This window comes from Syzygium oleosum, unplaced genomic scaffold (genome assembly GCF_021117445.2).
Source record: "Syzygium oleosum isolate NSW1041296 unplaced genomic scaffold, Sole_v2.1 Sole_v2.14, whole genome shotgun sequence".
Lineage (NCBI taxonomy): Eukaryota > Viridiplantae > Streptophyta > Magnoliopsida > Myrtales > Myrtaceae > Syzygium > Syzygium oleosum.
In genome coordinates this window covers 6,079,946-6,101,222 of record NW_026607498.1, presented here as the reverse complement: position 1 = coordinate 6,101,222, position 21,277 = coordinate 6,079,946, and the positions used below count along the sequence as shown (strand labels likewise).

At 38.7% G+C, this 21,277-nt stretch overlaps 1 protein-coding gene across 1 annotated transcript; it reads left to right on the top strand.

Annotated features, from left to right (window-relative positions):
• Positions 1-1,001: 1,001 nt before the first annotated feature.
• Positions 1,002-21,131, top strand: LOC115664024 (protein ENHANCED DISEASE RESISTANCE 2-like). Its single transcript, XM_056317718.1, has 22 exons — positions 1,002-1,411; positions 1,675-1,749; positions 3,065-3,115; positions 4,591-4,656; positions 4,947-5,041; positions 12,601-12,662; positions 12,744-12,860; positions 12,943-12,983; positions 13,130-13,230; positions 13,578-13,673; positions 14,595-14,659; positions 14,821-14,892; positions 15,003-15,158; positions 15,642-15,859; positions 15,955-15,994; positions 16,246-16,400; positions 16,497-16,598; positions 18,447-18,491; positions 18,592-18,732; positions 19,199-19,294; positions 19,385-19,486; positions 20,762-21,131. The coding sequence occupies exons 1-22, from the start codon at positions 1,274-1,276 to the stop codon at positions 20,867-20,869; spliced, it is 2,142 nt and encodes a 713-aa protein (XP_056173693.1). The 5' UTR covers positions 1,002-1,273; the 3' UTR covers positions 20,870-21,131.
• The last annotated feature ends 146 nt before the right edge of the window (positions 21,132-21,277 follow it).

Here is a 21,277-nt window from a genome sequence, read left to right as displayed (position 1 = left end):
TACTATTTGCCTACCTATATTGATAGTAGCTAGTTATTCGTCGCCGTATATCAACAATCAAAGGTGCACCACGAATGTAAATCAGCATCAACCGTTAGTCTCCATGGGCGTCGACAAGACGTCACATGTGTAGCAATTTTCACGCGTTATTCGTGTGACTGTTGATGCTCATGTGTCAAGCACGTGCTTATTCATGTCAACGACCTGATCATTTTTTGGTGTAAACACAATTTTTGAAAATTAATGCGAAAAATATCCAATCTTGCAATTAAATCAATGTGAATTCACCGGGGAAATAACACGAATAGTAAATGATACCAAAGATTTACATGGATCGGTCCGAGTATCGGTACTTACATTCAATGAGAGAGCCAACAGCAAATAATCTACTATAATCGGAGAATTAGAATTGCAATTGCTCACATTCTCGAGCGTTCCCCACAACTAAATTAAATCCAAATCTAAAATATTTACAAATAAATAACTTAACTGGATGCAAAACTCACAGCATAAATCACTATGTGTTGAAGCTCAAAGCAAAACTCTTTTGCACCGCTAAACCAAGAACGTTCCGTTCGTCCTTTCTCCGTGGTACGCTTTTGCCTTTCACTGCACGGCTTCTCTTCGGTTATCAAGAAAAAGGGACTAAAAAAAAAACACTAACTTTATTTTGAGTGATAATTCTGGATCGAACTTTTTTTTATTTTAATAAAAGGCGTAAATTTTTACTCGAGTCTCAAATCAAGCTTTCATGACGTGAAATGTTCAAATTATTCGGGTCAAATTTAAGATTTACGTTAAAGTTTGTGACTTTTTATGTGACGAAAAAAAAGTTCATGTCATAATTGTGATAAAGCTGATATTTTTTTTTTGGAATTAGGCCCAAGAAAAAGAAACCCGCAAAGTATTCTCTCTTTCCTTTTATGCGTCGACTGCAGGAAAGATTTACATGTGCAACCCTGAAAAGGTATAAATTAATGTACGGCCAGACGACGTACACAAGAAGTCCCACTCCCACGCTGTCAATAAAAGATTTGGACTTCCTTGACCAACAAACGGAGAGTTGACGTAGACAACAACGGGTCTCCGTACGCAAACCATGTTGATATTGGAACAGGAAAGTATGCGCACGAGCTCAGAGGACGCCGACACATAGTTCAAAGCCAGCCAGAGTCAACTCCAGTGGGTACCTTGCTCCTGATCTCGGAGAGCAGCTGGAGCTTCGGATTTGGAGAATTGGGTTCGCGTTTTTCTCCGCCTCCCGGAACCGGCGATGTCGAAGGTGGTGTGGGAAGGGTGGATGGTGAGGTACGGGCGCAGGAAGATCGGTAGATCCTACATACACATGAGGTACTTCGTGCTGGAGCCCCGGCTGCTCGCTTATTACAAGAGGAAGCCTCAAGATAACCAGGTTCTCTCTCCATCTCTCTCTCTCTCGCGTGCGTGTATGCCCTGGTCGTAATTCATTGTCCTTGCCTCCGCCAAGTCTTCTGGGTGTTAGCGGGTTCAGTCCTTTGGAAAGAAGGAGAATCGAGTATGGGCAATTCGTGTGCTTGGTAGCGGTAGCTGTTTTCTATGATGTTCAGTTCAATTTCGATCTTTGGCTTTTTTTTTGTTTTCCTAGTGGGGAAGAGGATTTACAACATTTGAGTTTCGACTGTTTGTTTGTCTTAGGCTCCCATCAAGGCAATGGTAATCGATGGCAATTGTAGGGTGGAGGATCGTGGCTTGAAGATGCACGACGGACACGTGAGTTGTCATTTCCCTTCGACTGCTTATTTTTCGGGCATCCTATGACTGCATTTGAATCTACGGAAGTGGATCGGCCCAGAGTGTGTTATTGCTTAATCTAGTTTTCATTAATATGCAGGCAATTATATCTTCTCTTGAGATAATTACCTGATCTCATGTCGTTGCCCATAGCTATACCCAGTTCCTCCGGTGCTTCTATGTTACTTATAAATTGATCCTCTTTGGAGGTGTAGGTTCTTTAAAAGCATTGGCGGCATGGTTGTATCAAAATTTTGATTTAGTTATTTTGAGCACCACCTCTGTTTATACATGCTTCGAAAACCAAGCATGGCATCCATCAAGTACTCATATTTGTTATTGGGAGAACCCAAGTACTGTCTTTCGGTGTGAAGTTTACTTGACTTGCGGATGTCTGCTTATCCTTTATCCTTCTTGGTTCAACCCTAGTAGCAATAATATAGCTGTGCCCTCTATTGTTGAAGCAGTAAAATTGATTCTGATGTACTCTAAAGAAGCGAGCATATTTAGGACGAGAGGTCATGGGAGGTTGCCCTGAGGCCTTCTTTTCTCTTGTGTGTATTAACTTCCTATTTGGTACTTCTGTTGTCTGCAATATGAAGCTTTTATCTTGAGTCATGTCCCACGTTATGTAAACTTCTCTTTTATCATTTTAAGATGATCTGATAATTTCTGCACTAGAACCTTATTTACCTTGGTTTAGTTTCAAGGCAGCTTGTGGCGTGGTCTTAGAGTTGCTCTTTGCTTGTGGTCTGAGTTCATTCTAGAAATTCATGATACCTCAATTCAGGGGCGAGGCCATGCAAGGTAGATTCTAATGTTGCTAAGTTGTCAAGACCTCTCTCAATTTACAGTAGCATTTTTCCAGAAAACAAATGTTCATGTTAAAGATAAGCAGGCATTTTTTTGTGATCACCCACTTGCCAGATGCACCTTCTGCTGGGATGCACAAACCTTTTGTGTGAAACAAATGAACGGCGAAGGTTGTAGTGGAATATTGTCAGGATGCTCCACATCACAAAAATTCATCATATCTGGATTCCTATGCTTCTTCATTACTTTATTTGTCTAAGCTTAGTTCAGCCTGCCTCTCTTACCAGCCTTGTTTTCCCACTAGATACCTTGTAGACTTCAATATTGGCATTTTTGTGGTGTTGCAAGTTAAATGCTCAATAGAGTACTATCCTTTTAGTATGGTATGAACAAAGAGTAGTTTATTCATGAACTTAACTATATCATGAACTGAACTAATTCAACCATGTCATGTTTTGTCTAACGGTGCTTTTAATTGCAGATGGTTTATGAACTGTGTGTTTACAACATGAAGGAGAAGCACGATGTCACGGTGTGTGGTTTATATTATTTGCGCAGATTCTCTTTTAAAGAGTGGAGTGTTATGGTTTTCATTCTTAAACAGCCGACAATGATGAATAGGAGATCGAATTTGATTGTAGAGGAGACTTTTATGTGGCTTTCTTTCCTCTTTGAATCTTTTCATGTTAGTTGTTATGTTTGTTCGACCAAAAACAAAAAGTTATGTATGCATGAGAAGATTAATGTAGTTGCTTATGGTGCAGAAGGACATAAGAACTCTAATTATTCTAATTTCTTTAAATGGGTGAACTACATACAAGACCAGCAATATTGATCAAATTCCTGCCTGATTTTTCTCATAATAAATCCAAATAATTCACTGTTTATTAGACAATGATATCAATGGGAATTCTCCTAATAGTCAAGAGCAATGCTTATAGCATGAACATTTTGGTCCTTTCCGGAATATAGCCATGTCTATCTAAAGCTGCAATACCTTGAAGCTAGGTGGAGGAGTTTCATGGAAGCTGCTGTAAGATGCCGCAACCGTGAAGTGTTTACCAAATACCTTAATATAACTTGCACCCCATTTTTCACATGGTTTTTGGGGCCAGATGGAAGCTGTACAGGACACCTATTGAGTCTGCAATTTACAACTGTGAATCTATGGCAGATTTAGCCAGTGTTAAGTAGTACACAATCTGCTGAGATCTCCACTAGAAATAGTTAGGTGAAAGTATTGGGGATGTCCTTAGTTTTTCTTTTAGCCCTTCATTTTCCTCTTTTTGAAATGATTTTTTCGACCATTTCTTTGTCCCTGAAGGTTGTATTATAAACTGGCCAACATGTTTAAGGCAACCAAAACCCAATCTTGCGTCCTTCTTTGAAACTTTATTGCAGAACTGTAGATGTTCTCTTTCTTTTTTGTGTACTTGCAAAAAGCGTCTGGCAGTGAAAGTGGGGAGTGGGGTTGTGGATCCTGCAAATACTTCCATACCAAGTCGGGGAGATGAATAAGGATTGCGGTAGTATCGAGGAATGCAATTTACTGCACATTAATTCTTACATTTGCCATGCTCAAAGCAAAAGAAAAATGGCAATGTATCCACACACCATCACAGATGTGTGCAAGACAACTGTATTGACGATTGCCATTGAAGTTCTGAATCTTGACAGTGCTATTTTTAAACTACATATTATACTTCCCCGACAGGAAAAAGAAAATCTGAAACATAAACCATTTATAAACAGTCATGCATAATGATTATATTGTTCAATTAGTTGAGACTAGTTGCCAAGCTACATCTAGATAACTTCAAGTACTGATTCTTGAAGAGCCTACACTTACGAGAAAATATATGCTTCATGTAATGGTTTACTTTTGCTATAAACTGTTGGTAATTTATTTTTTTTGCTATAGTTTTAGTAGTGTAATGGGAAATTGTGATTGTGAACTTTGCAAGCTTCTTTAGGGGAATGAATAATTATACTATGCTCCTGCTCCAGATGGCAGCATTTAACATCCAGGAGGCCTTAATCTGGAAGGAAAAAATTGAGGCAGTGATCGATCAGGTTTGTATTTCTTGAAAGCAATTTCATAATAACCTCTCTCAAATCTCTGATTCTTGGTTTCAAATTGCGGCCTAACTTTTTTTTTTTTTTTTTTGGTCAGAGCGGCCTCACTTGAGTAGCACTTGTTAGAACTGTTCTGTTTACTAAGTATTGTCGTTTGAGCACCAAGTCATCCAACATTATCACTTTCTGTGTACAATGCCTAAATATTTCATAGTGTTTGGGCTTTTGATGTCAATATTTGAGTCCTAACCGTGGATGAGGAACTAAGTACTTGCTGTTGTCACCAGCAACAGGAATTAAATGGCAATAAGCACGTTTCTTTTGAATTTAAGCCTGCGATGGACAATTGGGGGACGGCTTCGTCTTCAAACCATGAAAGTCAGTGAGTGCCTCAGATAAGATCTCTCTAACCATGTCATTTGGCATGACACTCTTCTCGAGTTTGTAGATGCTTCTCTCTTTTCACCAACATTTTCTTTGTTTTGCTGTCTGGCATTATCTAACTTCAATTTCCCAGGGACGCCAATTCTAGGTTCTTTATTTTGCTGCATAGCATCATCTGATTTTTCTCAGGGAATTCTCTCATTTCCATAATTTTCTGAGTTCTATAATATTTAGGCTGTGCTTGCTACACGGAACGGAGGTTGGAATGGAATCGCCATTCGGTCTCCATTCACATCATTAGCTGAATGAGAATTCTGATGGGCGTGCCAATTCCATCAAATTGATGGAATTAGCATTCCTTGCCATAAGGGAAGGAATTGGCGTTCATTTCTTTAAAAAGGCACATATTAAAAAAAAAATTTCAAGTTTATCCTTACATTTTTTCTCTCTCTCATACTTCATTTTAAGGGCATATTTAACAATTGGCTCTAACAACTTTTCGATTCTCACATTTTTTTCCTATCACAGCCAAACATAAAATTAGGAATATCTGTTCCGTTCTTTTTTTTTTTTTTTATATATTGGTAAAAGAAAAGATCATAGGGAACCAAGGGAGTGCAATCCCATATACAAAAGGCGGGGACCAAAGGAGCTCAGTTACAACACTAATCATCTATAGTGTTTGATTAAAGCACTTACATCCACACATAACTGTCAACTATACAAAAAGTGTAAGACTTTCAACCAGCTTTCAATAATTACAAACATAGGCATCTCCTTTCCAATGAAAACTCTCTTATTCCGGTCTTTCCAAATCAACCTAGAAACAGTAAAAGGGATTGAAGAAATCGCTTTCTTAACTCTTGTTCAATAAATCCTCCTATCCCCCAAGATCGCCCAGTGCACGCATAAGTGGCCACCCAGATCAATCTTGTCCACGGACGGTGATGGAGGAGATGTCTCACCATCTCCGCCTCTTTTTTGTGAAAAAGGCATCTGTTGACCAGCACAATCTCTCTTTTCTGCAAATTTCTAAGGTGAGAGTACGTTCCCAAGATGCTTCCCAAACAAAAAATGGAACTCTAGTTAGTACCCTCACTTTCCAAATAGCTTTCCAAGTCCCTGCCACCAACAATCTTCTACTCGAGCAAACTATAATAAGAATTTACTGAAAAAATTCTATCTCTACAAGTACTCCAAAACAATGTGTCCACAGAAGTGAGAGTAGTCTTAGAAGTTGAACAGCAAATAAAAAACCAACAAAAGCTTCGAGTGTCCAATCTTGGACTTGTCTTGAAAAGTCAAATCTCCCAGGTCGTTGTCCCTTTGGAGAAACAGTAGCAATCTGATACAAGAGCTTCCTTGTTTCCTAGTGATGTCAAGGAGGTCAGGGAAACAATCTTTGAAGACATTTTCCCACACCAAGTGTCAAGCTAAAAGTGTATCCGCTTACCATTTCTCACAATATGATCCGTATGAGTAACAAGCTCACTCTATTCATCTATTATCTGCCTCCAAACACCGCTAGCATGAGCTATTCTTCTACTCTTAAAATCCAACCAATTTTTTCAGGCCAAATTTATCAATAACCACTTTGCTCCAAAGATGATTATGTTCAACATTGAACCGACATAACCATTTGCCTTGAAGAGCCCTGTTGAGCAGTAAAAGAGGCTTGATGCCAATTTTATTGTTATAGAAAGGTTGTTCAACTGCATTTCAATTAACCAAATGAAATTTACACAATTCATCGTAATCCCCCCGCAAAAATCTATTTTGAGTTACTTCCCACCAACTTTCAACCAAAAAAAAAAAAAATTACTTCCAACCTTTTGCTAACCGAACAAGGTATAGGAAAGAGAGACATGAAACACAAAGGAAGATTGGAGAAAGTGCTTTTGATGAGGTTCAATTTTCCTCTTGTTTTGTGCAGATAATCTAAATTTGCCATTAGATTCCTCCCTTCATTCCATTTCCATTTCCTTTCGTTTCTTCGTACCAAACATGCCATTTGAGTATTTTTCGCTTTCGGTTTGTCACAAAGCTGATTAGAGAATCTGTGGTTAATAGCCAAGAGAGAAGAAGGAAGAGAGGAGAAATGGAGAGGAGAAGAAGAGAGGAAGAAACAGATTGTAAAAGCCAACAAGAGGCTCTTGGTTTCTGTGTTACCAAAGCCCTACACCTATCGCAATATATTTATATTGAATATGAATTATTCATGACCATAATGCCCTTATGTATATAAAAAGAATAAAACCTAAGAAATAAAACTGACACCACTCAAGTAACATAACACTCCTCCTCAAGCTGGAGCATATAGGTCACCCATGTCCAGCTTGAAACAACCAGCAACAAAGGTAGATGAAACAACGGTTTAGTGAACATATAAGCATACTGATCTCTAGAGGCAACGTAAGGAGTAGAAACCAACTTCCGCTTCACAGCATCACGAACAAAGTTGACTGTATGCTTAGTTCGCTCCTGAAAAACAGGATTCCCAGCAATATATATATAGTTACCTGATTATCGCACACCATATCAATAGGTTGATTAATGGAAAATCCAAGCTCCTGGAGAAGGGATTTCAACCACAACAATTCAGCCACAGTATGTGCCATAGCACAATATTTAGCCTCCGCACTAGACCTGGCAATGGTAGTCTATTTCTTGCTTCTCCAAGTAATGAAATTACCACCAAGAAAAGTGCAATACCCAGTCGTAGACCGAGGATCACATGCTAACCCAGTCCAATCAAAATCAGAATAGCCAACCAGAATGGAAGAACCGTTCGGTTTATAAAAAGTCCCTTACCAGGAGAGATTTAAGGTACCGAAGAATGCAACAAACAACATCGCAATGAGCCTTCTTGGGTGACTCCATAAACTGACTCACCACACCAACAACAAAGGAAATATCAGGACGTGTAACAGTAAGATAAATTAGTTTCCCAACCAGATGCCGATATTGATGCTTATCTTCAATATCATCTCTGCCATCAACTCGAAACTTCTGATTTGGATCCATAGGAGTATCAACTAGCTTGGAAGCTAGTGTACTAGTCTCAAACAAAAGATCGAGAACGTACTTTCGTTGAGACTAATTAATACCTTTCCTACTTAAAACTTCAATACCCAGAAAATACCTAAGAGCTCCTACGTCTTTAATCTGAAACTACTACTGAAGAGAATACTTGACCTCAGAAATGCCAGTCACATCACTGCCAGAGACAATTATATCATGTACATATACAACAAGAATGACCAACCCTGACTACTTTCAAACAAAAATAGAATGATCAAAATAATACTTGTGGAAACCACACTTGGAAATCACTGAACTGAATTTGTCAAACCATGCTCTTGGAGATTGTTTCAACCCATAAATGGCTTATGCAGCCGTCATACTTTACTACGATTCTCCCCCTGAGCAATATACCCAGGAGGTTGCTCCATATATACTTCCTCAAACAAATCATAATAAAGAAAAGAATTCTTCACATCCAATTGATATAATGGCCAATCAAAATTCACAGCAAGAGAAATAATAACACGAATAGAATTGAGACATGCCACGGGGGAAAATGTCTCAAAATAGTCCCACCCCATAAGTTTGAGTAAAACCTATAACAACAAGCTAGGCCTTAAGACGCTCAACTGAGCCATCCGGGTTGTACTTGATAGTGTATACCCACCAACACTTCACCACATCTTTCTCACGAAGAAGATCAATCAAAGACCACGTCTGCGGGACACCAGAACTTCCATTTCAACATCCATAGCTCTCTTCCACTCAAGACAAGACAAGGCCTCGATGGTAGAGGTAGGAATTGTGTGAGTATGTAATGATAGAGCAAAGTCATGTAATGGGGTAGGAAGATGTGAGATAGACACATAACGCTCAATAGGGTAAGCAAAAGAGGATCTTTGTGTACAAGAACGAGTACCTTTGCGAAGGGCAACCAAAAGATCGTCCGGACAAGGAGACATGGAGGGAGATTGGACAGAGGGCATGGAAGAGCTGGAGACTGGTGGTGCCGTAGACTACGTTCGCCGCTGATACACCTGCAAGGGAGGAGACACAGGAGAAGGACTAACAAAATCTAAGGGGATAAGTTGTAGGATAGGAGGATCGGCCACAATGTCAGTTGAAAACTCTTTATCCTCAGTAGAACAGTATGGTGTGCCCTTGAAGAAAGTGACATCAGCATTGACATATTGGGTACAAGTCATATGATGATAACACCGATATCCCTTTTGAGTATGTGAATACCCGAGAAAAACACATTTGGTGGCACGTGGGGATAGTTTGTCAGCACTGGGACGTAAGTTACGGACAAAACAGTGGAAGGCATATGATTTATGCTGTAATGGGCAGCAAGGACATCATCACTCCAAAATGATTTTTGGACATGCATACAAAACAAAAGTGAACGAGCAACTTCTAGAAGATGACGGTTCTTTCTCCCGGGCACACCATTCTACAGATGGGTATAAGTACAACTTGTTTGATGTATAATGCCAAGATTAGAACAAAACAAAGAAATTGATTTCTGTGAATATTCTAGAGCATTATCAGTTCGCAAAATTTCAAGGGATGTATTAAACTAATTAGTAATTTCACGATGAAATAATTGAAAAACAGATAAAAATTCAGAACTGTCATGAATCATATAGAGCCATGTTAGACGAGAGTAATCATCCACAAAAATAACAAAGTACTTAAACCCATTTCTACTAGCAATACGCGAAGGTCCCCAAATGTCCGAATGAACAAGTTCAAGTAAAGTAGATGCATGAGAATCACTACGACTGGGGAAAGAACTACGATGATGTTTCCCAAGTTCACAAGCCTCACACTCGAGAGTAGAAACTGATTTGCACTCAGGAATTATACGTTGTAACTTAAATAAAGATAAATGTCCTAAACGGGAATGCCATAATAGGGGGTAGTAGAACTAGCAGCTAGACCATTGGCGTCACCAGTATAGACTCCATCCAGATAGTAGAGTCCATCACGTTCATGCCCTCCACCAATCGTCTTCTTTGTCTGAAGGTCCTGAAAAATACAAGAAGATGGGTAAAATGTAACATAACAACCAAGATCTTTAGTTAGTTGACTAACATACAACAAATTCAAAGGAAGTTGGGGACCATGTAAGACAGAGGACAAACATAAGGGAGGTGTGAGTGAAACAATCCCTAATCCAACCACCTGAGTAGAGGAACCATTAGCTAAAATAACTTGAGATGAAGAACTAGAGTTATGGTGGGAAGAGAATAGTTCTTGCTTACCCATATGACTAGAAGCTCTCGAGTCAATGACCCGGGTGCAAGGAGACAAAGTAGAGAAAAATGCGATGTTACCTGTACGTGCAAGAGTGGCAATGGATGAGGAATTGGAAGCCTCTAGTTGTTGGACACACTTGATAAGTTGTGTAGGTAGATCATCCCGAGCCGCAGACTCAGAAGAACTAACCCCAATTGGCATAGATGGATTCATGTCGCCTAAAGACACATTTCCAGCATTCCCTTTAGACAAAGCAGCATTTGCAGTAACTAATCGCTGAGCCCACTCAGGCTTGCCATACTTGGCCCAACGAGTGTCAACATTATGACTAGATTTGCCACAGTATGTACACTGACGGCTGTCTTGATCAGAACTCTATCCACTACGTCCACCACCACAGCCATGACCTCCCATTGAACCACGGCCTCTATTAAAAAATCCACCACGACCACCACTACTAGCCACAAGTGCTGAACTGTCTTTAAATGATGTAGAAGATGGAGGAATAATGCGCTGAATCCGATGAAATGCTTCATTCATGGAAGGAACTTTCTCTCCAGCAAGAAGCTGGCTCTTCACAGGCTACAAGTTAGTATTCAACCTAGATAAAAACTTGGCCACTTGAAATTCTGCTCGTTGTGTCTTTAGTTTCTCAAGATCAGTAGTGATGGGCTGATAAAGATTGAGTTCTTCCCTCATGCCTTTCAAAGCACTGTAATACTCTCCAAGAGACTTGTCCCCTTGTTTAAATTTAAAGATCTCCTCAGATAAAGGACTCTAGACATGTTTTTGTCTTGTGAGTAGCTCTCCATAAGATCATCCTACGCTCCCTTGGCAATTGTGTGGAACATGACATTAGCAGCAATGGGTGGTTCCATGCTGTTCCATAACCACACCAAAAGTGTTATCATTCTATCTCATCTAGTCACCATATTCTTTAGAATCTACAATAGGGGGGTTTGATGTAAGATACTTGAGTTTCCCTTTGGCATTAATATAGACCTTGACAGCTTGAGTTGATAACAAGTAATTGGAGGCCCCATTTAATTTAATTGTGGTAATATGAATGTTGACACTGTCTATAGAAGACTTAGTATCACTCATGGTGATAATCTCAATATAAATGTATCTACCGCAGATCAAGAAGACTGAAACTTTAGTGCAAGAAATAAAACAGCCCTTGGCTCCATATAATCGATATCGACATATAATCAGACACAATTGGCTTCATCTATCTCAGAAAGGGGATGCTGAAATCTCATAAATATAGGCTGCTATATAGAAGAAAATATCGGACCAAAAAAAAAAGTTCCCAATTCAATTAATTATATTTTCAATGGAAATCCTGCACACCAGTCAAATATAATCAACAAAATATTCTGATCCTTGAATGTGCTGATCAGTAAGTGTTGTAATCCATAGCCGCAAACAGAACCTGATGGATATGATTTCTCCTGGTCTTATATGTAGCAAGACTAGTTGGGTGGCTGCGCACCAGAGAAGGATAAGGGTTATTAGGGGACTGTCAAACCAGCTATAGGATCAAGGAATCAGGTCGTCAGATTTGCTCTGATACCATATCGCAAAGCTGATTGGAGAACCTGTGGTAAATAGCCAAGAGAGAAGAAGGAAGAGAGGAGAAATACAGAGGAGAAGAAGAGAGGAAAAAACAGATCGTAAAAGCCTACGAGAGGCTCTCGGTTTCTGTGTTACCGAAGTCCCACACCTATCGCAATATATTTATATTGCATATATTGTACATGACCATAATGCCCTTGTGTATATAAAAAGAAATAAAACCCAGAAAATAAAGCTGACACCACTCAAGTAACGTAACACTGTTGACTCATGGTCTTACATAGATAAACCAAAATAACAGATAAAATTCCTGCTAATTGAGTACGTGAAAACATTCACTTAGAGAAACCTCACATTGTGGAGACAATATATTAGGATGCATGGGTTACAGTTTTCTCGTTATGAAGTGGGCCCCTACTTGGATTATGGAAGGAGTCTCCTTAGGTAAATACTGAAGATCCAAAGCAGTTCTTATTTTGTCTGCTCTTTCTTATATTTCCATTCATATTGAGCTGTAACATTATTCTCATTAGTGTCCTACTCCAGGCTGCTGAAATTAGAATTCATAAACTTAGTAGTACTTGCCAGTGTATCCATAAAGTCTTCCTGGGCACTTTGACAGTAATAGTATGGTCATTCATGCAGACATTTCTAATCTCTAGTGTAAATTTTCTTACTAATTTTGATATTCAGGTTCAGTGCACCAGAGGATGAAGATGATGCTCATCGAGACCTGCGAAGAAAAATTGGAAATGGTTATTCAATCCCTTTGATTTCTCATATTTGTCACAATTGTGATTTCTACCTATCTAACTTGATCTCCATACTTTTGTTAGGTCTTCCCGACTCAGTTCTTGACTGGACCAGGGAAGTTGACTCAGAAATGTCTCATCAGAATAACAATAACCAAGGATTTCCCAAAAAGCATTGGCGTTTGCACCAGTGTCAAAATGGTAGCATGTTGTGACTAAATTTGGTAAAAGTTGGCCATCCCTGATGCAAAAATAAATCAGTTGATTTTTCTATTGGTGACAGGTCTTCGGATTTTTGAAGAGCTTGTCGAAGTCGATTACTTGGTATGAATCTTTGATTTATATCTCTTGTATGCATGAATTGGTTACCTCACAGACCTTTTTTGATATTTGTTTGGTGGAGTTGCTTGATTCTACTGCACGTTAGGATGTTTTGGGCTCCTTCAACATTTTTAGTTGCATGTATGCAGGCAAGGAGCTGCGGTGGAGCAATGAAGGCTGTTGGAGTCGTTGAGGCTACGTGTGAGGAAGTATTTCAGCTTGTAATGAGAATGGACGGGACACGGTTTGAGTAGGTCTTTTACTTACCATTTTCTAATTATAAAAAATGGGCTCAATAGAACTGCAATATGGCTTAGCTAGCATACTCTGAAGCATTGTCGATACTTTATGTACACATTTTAATTTATTTCGGGAATGCTTGTTGCTTATTCTGACATCATCTAGCGTAATTGATCTAGTTCATGGGTAGCATGATCTATCAGCATTTGTCCACTTTGAAAGTTTGACAGCTCGGAGGTTATTCTGGTTAAACATAATTATTTAGTTCGAAGTTACTCTGTGGAATCTCTGCATCTATGAGATGATCGATATGGTACGCAGATTGAAATGAGAAAGGACAATTTACTGTCTATGCAGGTGGGATAGCAGTTTCCACGATGGTAGTTTAGTTGAAGAGGTAGATGGGCATACGGCAATACTTTATCACCGGCTTCAGCTGGGCTGGTTCCCAATGTAATCATCTCTTCTTCAGTTCGATCTCCTCTTTGTACTTCTAAATAATGTAGGTAAATGTGATGGCATTCTTTTTTGATGTTGAGGTTGTTACATCATGGTTTTGCTTCAGTGAAACTTAACTCTATGCATGTGCGACACTCTGATGTAATGGCAAATGTATTCTCTACCTGTGTGACCGTGGGTTATGAGGATACAATTTGCAACTATTATTTTGATGAGATGGCTGGAATTGCATTGTTCAAGTAGATTTGAAGAGAGCATGAAATTTGTGGAAAAACCGTAATTTACAAAACCAAAATGCCAAGGAAACCAAGAGAGTTGTTAACAACCTAGCTTTAGTTTCGTTTCTAGTTTAGAGTTTGCAGTATGAAGTCGCAAGGCCTCAAGAATGAGAATTTTCGTGTCTTACTCTTGTAGTATGACCCTGTGAAAACTTTTACGTAGTTGTCCTGGTCTGTTTGGACTTTGTAGTGAAATTTACTTTCTACTTTTTGCCTAGTCTTTTCTTGAACCTTGTGAACTTCACACTGTTGAGGAAAACAACGTTTGAAAACTTTTACGTAGTTGTCCTGGTCTCTTTGGACTTTCTAGTTTAAAGGTCATCACATTACAGACTTGAATGACAGTCTGTCATGTGATGAACTCTGGTGCAAACTTACGTTAGAAGCCTTGACCTTGGAGAAGTACTTATGGGCCATATACGTCTTATGCAATTTCTTCGGATGAGTCGTGCGAAATAAGTGATTCAATTGGTCATTGAATGCTTGCTATTACAAATTTAAGGAAGTCAATGGGCGACTTTGGCATTTGATCTTCAGGTTTTTCTACTGTTTCTGCTTGTACTTGGTAAGTACATCTTTCTCATTTATGATTAGCTCACTCACAATTGACTGGACATTGTCAATAACTCTATTGCAGGTTGGTGTGGCCACGTGATCTTTGTTATGTGCGGTACTGGCGCCGGAATGATGATGGGAGTTATGGTACAGTGTTTCTCCACTGGTCCCAAATTAAATTATTTTTGTTGCATGAAGAGTTTTCATTTGCTTGATGTTAGAACAACCTAGGATTGGCATAGTTATTTGTGTATGGTATTATAATTGCTTGACTGATTAGGCACATTTAAATATTGGATTCTTTGCAGTTGTGCTATTTCGTTCTAGAGAACATGTAAATTGTGGTCCACAGCCTGGATGTGTGCGTGCACATGTTGAGAGTAAGTCATAGATGTAGATTTTGCAAAGCAAAGACGGATTGTAGATTTCTTGGTATAATGAAGAATACCGCTATGAGAATCATTCGAGCGATTTTAACATGTGCTCTCAGGTGGAGGGTTCAACATCTCACCGCTAAAATCTCGAAATGGGAGACCAAGAACACAGGTTCAGCATCTTATGCAAATTGATTTGAAAGGATGGGGTGTGGGCTATATTCCGGCTTTTCAGCAACAATGTCTCCTTCATATGTTAAATTGTGTAGCTGGTGAGTTCCTTCCCGCAATTCTCTCTTTAACTTTTTGAGGTTAAGGTTGTTGCTGATCCACATTTTATCACATTTTATTTTGAGGGGTTGAAGACCGTATATTCCCAATTTTCATATGTACGTCTTCATTTTTTCATCTCCTTTCCATTTGCATCTTGTTTGGGTTTCAGCACTGAAATCTCGCATATTCTGTATAATAGTTTGACTTGATTATACTTAAGTGTGAAGACAATTTCTGATGTCTAAATTCATTGATTTTCTGCTTGCTGCAATAGATATTGAGTAGTAGAAGCCGGAACAGTTAAAAAATTTTGCATAGTTTCTTTTTCAATTATCAGAGCTAATTTTCTAGCTTAAAATGTACTGTTTATCACGATTAGACTTATGATGGTCCGTTTACTTTTATGTTTGCATATCTATGAGCTAGAGACACTTTCACCATTCTTTGCTGATGACAAATCTTCATGTACTTCTTGCTCAAAGGAATGCGTGAATGGTTTGCCCAGACAGATGAAAGAAGTGCCCTTCCAAGAATCCCTGTCATGGTTAATATGACATCAGCCTCTGTTTCTTCATATAAGGCTAAACATAATGAGTCTACTGTTCATCCAACACGTTCTCTTGAAACTAATGCTTCGGGTAGAAATTCTGTTATGATGGACGAATATTCTGATGACGATGAGGAATTTCCAGAACCAGAGGTTTGATTTTCTTTTGGGTATTCCTCACATTATGATTGCCTACCTTTTCAGGACCTTAACTTTATTCTCTTTTCATAAATGTAACGATGGTCTAGGAATACTCAACTGGTCTTGAGGGTGAAGTCAAGAAAGAAGGTAGATGTTGTGCTTTGAACTTTGACTTCTTCATGTCACAAATGTTGTGGAAATTGAATGTGACACTTTGCTTGCATGCCATAAATAAGAGGAAGCCACGGAAGAAGAAGCAGTGGAAGATTTGTCATCCTTTTCTGGTAATTTACCTCATGTTGACCGTGATAATGCTTTGAACTTTTGACTTCTTCATGTCACAAATGTTGTGGAAATTGAATATGACACTTTGCTTGCATGCCTTAAATAAAATGAAGCCATGGAAGAAGAAGCTGCGGAACAAATTGATTTGTCATGCTTTTCTGGTAATTTACCTCATGTTGACCATGATAATGCTCGAGACTGCTGGAGAATTTCTGATGGGAAAAATTTCAGAGTTCGGAGCAAGCATTTTTGCGATGACCAATCAGAGGTCCTTTATATCTTCCTTTTGTGCTCATATACTCATTTTCGCATTATTATTAGTAATCATGCACTCACTACATTGTTGGCAACTTTTGTTATAAAGATTCCTGCAGGAAATCATCTAATGGATCTTGTTGCTGTTGATTGGTTCAAGGACACAAAAAGAATAGACCATGTTGCCAGACGAAAAGGATGTGCAGCACAAGTCAGTTCTCAATTTGCTCAAATATTTTGCTGAGGACTGTTCTCTTGTCTGAAACCCGGTTTGGTTTACTTGTTGTATGAGGTGCTTTTCATCATGGTGTGGTGGGTGGGACTTCTGTTTTGGTGCTTTGGGGGGGTCATGAGACATTGTGGAAATGATAACTCTGAGTAGCCACATATCATTAGTGCCCCCATATTTAGCTCAGTAAAGGTGGTGCATCGTGTTATCCATTAACAAAATCTCTATGCCACTATACCCAAGAATGGCTAGTCAAGTCAATAGAGACAAAGAAAGGAAAGAGAGATGCTCAGTTGGTGTAAACTGGATCTTCATCACACATCCAGATAGAAACAGATAGAGATAGTAGGTGGGCAGTTTGGGACTGCTAACTCTGTTCCAAACTGAACCACATCGAGTTTCAAATAAGACCACAAACCTGTTACCATCTTTAGTGGGGTTCAAAAATGTACTCTATAATCTGTCCCACTTAAGTATATGAGAAGCTGAAACCCAACTGGAACCCGATTGATATGTATATAGTAATTAATATATTAAATTTAAAATTGAAAATATAATTGCCTGAATCATCTACTGTATCTTAGAAGAAAATTGATCTTCCAGTAATATTTAATATGCTTCTAGTTTTACAGTACCTGTCAACTAAATTCCATACTCGTCCCAAACCTTACATGTTTCCTAAATGGGACTCCAGACCTGTCCCACAATTCAGAGTGGTGGAAGCTAGTTATGTTACAATGGGGTTGGGGCGGGTCAGAAATCTGATTTAACTTGATCCGCTGAAGCCTGAGAAACAGAACAAATAGAGTCAAAATTTTGCACAAAGAGACACTGTCAGAGTTGCTGATTATATCTCTTTTTCAAGTTTGCGCCTCTCTAAAAGTGAAAGTAGCTTTCTAGCTTTTCCTAACTCAGAGGCAAAAGAATTTTATCAATTTCAGCTCCTTGTACTTTTCACATTGATGGTGGATCTTGATGGATGGTCAAATTTTGTGCTCTGCATTTTTTGGGACTTTATACAGGTCAGATTGGCCTACTCCACATTAACATATAGCCAACAGTTGGTTGAATTTGATTTAAGCACAGAATTTTGCAAAGGAAACGGCAGAACTAAAATGAGGGGTTCGGTCTTCAATCTTTTTTGATGTGTGCTTATCTACCTTACACATTCTAGTTCAATAGAACAAACAGAAAAGAAGGGCAGTTTTGTTATGAGATTTCTGAAACCGTGTAGTCTTAATGTCAATTTTCAATCTTAGAGCAGTCTCTTCAGAAAACTTTCTTTAGTTGTTGTGCGCACTTCATTTTTCCTTGATTAGAAGTCTTATCCAGGTCTAGATGCATCAAATGATGACATCAGGGAACTATATATAAACTTGAAGGAAAGGAAAGTTGCAAGAATGAAATAGTATATTAGTCTAATTCTATCTAATTGAACTCAGCATTGCCATATTCTTTTAAGGGCTATTTAGACAAGGCTCTTGTTAACACGTGCCCCGGGGCACTTGTTAATCATACATAATGCAGATCTGTTTTCATTTACGATGTACTTGTTGAAGTATTATCCCACATTGATTGATAACGGGTGCTAAATGCTCTTTATATCCATGTGGTCTCCTCCACCTATCAGCTTAAGCTATTGGGTTGAACTTTCTAAGAGTACTGATTATGCCAAACATGGGAAAAACAGTGCTTTGGAAATGAGAAAGCTTTCTTTAATTGGATGCTTAACAATTGCCCTGGGGTGCTTATTAAGAAACTCCTTTCGACAAATGATGTGACCTTAAGGAGCTTTGATATGAATTTAGGTCTTTCTATGTGTCTCTACAGGTTGCTTCCAGGAAGGGGCTTTTCTCCATTGTCATCAATGTGCAAGTAAGCACCTCAAATAAAGAACCTCAAATTGGATAATCATTTATTTTCAGTTTAGCTGACACTTCAGAGTTTGGCAATAGCATAACCCCATAATATGCAGGTACCTGGCTCAACCCATTACAGTATGGTATTTTACTTCGTAACTAAAAAATTAGAACCTGGATCCCTCTTGCAACGATTTGTTGATGGTAATGATGAATTCCGCAATAGGAGACTCAAGCTCATTCCTTCAGTACCAAAGGTGCTTGTCTCAACCATTTTATGATATCAACAGATTGACCATACCAACAGTACTTAATTGCCCTCCATTTTTCAAGGTGACATATGATTACTTCAAAATCCTTGAATTGGACACATATAGACATGTCTCAGCCATAGGTGTATGTGGATAATACTATGTTACTGAGTTGCTTTGCTGGGAATGCTCGGGCAATTTGGTCAAGTTGCTTCTATTTCTTAGTGTAGACGATTATGAGACGTCCTAGTATATGTGACTAAGAAAATTGCGATAATAAAATCTCTCTCCATATTGAAAATTTTCACTTTCCATCAAGTAACAATCAATCAGTACCTATATATATCACTGTATTGTAAGAATCCTACTAATTTCCTTGAGTACTTTTCTGATAATTGGATCCTCACCTTTTCTTCTTTTTCTGCAGTAAACTTTTTCTTGAGGATGTTGACCTGTAATGTACATTATGCAGGGTTCGTGGATTGTTCAACAGAGTGTTGGTAGTACTCCTTGTTTGTTGGGGAAAGCAGTTGACTGCAACTATATCCGTGGTCCTAACTACCTGGAAGTAAAGAGTCATCTGATTTTGCTTAGATGCGATGTTTACGAGTATTCGACGATATTCCATTGGTTTTAACGTGATTTCCTCTTTTTGTAGATTGATGTCAACATTGGTTCTTCTAATGTTGCTTATGGAGTTTGGGATCTTGTGAACGCTGTCATCAAAACATTGGTTGTTGATATGGCTTTTCTTGTACAGGTATGCTAATGATAAGTGCAAACTCTGTTGTATGTCTTCTGTTGTGGATTTGTCCCTACTTTGATGCAGTTTTCATAAAGTGCAAAGCGCATTAGTTGCTAACCAAACCTTTTAAATGTGTTCTAAGCTTTTGGCATTTATAACCTGACTTGATTCTATACTTAATAACAAATTCACAGAAATATTATATAATATTCAGGCATAGACAATCTTGTAGCATAATGCCTAAGCTAGCAAAGTGTCTGGTTTTACTTGAGCTAATATGGAGTTGATGGCGATCTTCCCCAGTAGGTACTCTGCCTGAGACATATATTGATACAATATCGATAGCTGTGTAACATGTCAATAGGGTTCTCATTTTGAGGGACCCATCAATAAGAGCTCTGCATCGGTTTTCCGTGTTAATGAAAAAAGTACATAACTTCAGATTAGGAGCATTGCACTAGTCTGTAAACTTCTTTGGGCTGGATTTCGACCATCTTACTCATGTAATTCCACATCGATGTGATAGGCCTAGCTACCATTCATAGCCTCAAACGAACATGATTCTCTTAAAAATGTATTTGACAGAATGAGAATTATAAAGCCACCTAAAAAGAAAGACAACAACAACAACTAACAAAAACTAAGCCTTTCCCACAAGGTGGGGTTGGTACATGAATCTTTTTAAGCTCTAGATGCTCCATCTCTTTTCATGTTGTTTTCTCCCAAGTCCATTTAGGCCTTTCCTTATTCTGTCTAACCCGAGTCTCCATCTCAACATCTGTCTGGGGTTTTTCCTGTTTGGCTTTTCTTTGCTGCGTTTTGGGATTCTCTTGAATATACTCAACAAAGGACGGCAATGATATATTATTCAGAACTCAGGAAAATGGCATGTTGCGAACAGCTGAAAAAGGGATACCAGAGCTAGAACCTCTCTATTAACTGCACGAAGCTCAAAGGCTAATTCACGATGCACTCGGGGGACTTAGATGGAAGTTAGAAATAAACACATAGCCAATAAGTTTTTGACCACGATAAGCATAATATGTCTTATTATTTTCTATTGCTTCTTGTCAGATCATGAGGGTATGTAGGATGTCTTAAGATTGGAAAAGAATGCCTCATTGTCTGTAAATTCTGTTTTGGAGGCATTATCTATCAAATGTCTTTTCTTATTGGCTCGAGGTGCAGGCTCTGGCAGGCTTGATTTTGGGACATCTAACGCTTCATGCTCTGCTCAATATTAAAGGAAAAAGGAATCTAATGCTTCATTTTGTGTAATGCATGGTGCAGGCTAACACTGCTGATGAGTTGCCGGAACGGCTGATCGGAGCAGTTCGTGTCTCTCATATAGAACTTTCATCTGCAATTGTTCCCAATCTGGATGCGGAATCATCATGACCCATCCAGGTTTCGAATGCACATTATTCATTCCGGCAGAGCATACTGATTACCGTCTCATTTTTCTTATTCGTAGTAGAATTACTTTCTGTGTGGAGGGACAAAAAGAATGATTATCCTTATCTTATGCTTGACCTTCTCAATTACAATGGCACAATTCATTTGTCTTCTCATAAACTTTCTTCCTATGTACAGAATCTGTGGGTTTGGTACATGCTGAGACTAATGACGAATGTTGGTAGTATATCTTTGATCTCCAAAAGCGTCTGCAGATACTTGCCTGTGAAATGGTTGTCGGCTCTGTATTACTCTAGTCTTGGAAGAAGAGATTAATAGCCTCGGGAATCTAATGTCGAATCAGTAATAGCTTTGGAAAAATAGGGATTGAAGGATCAAATGCTATATGAC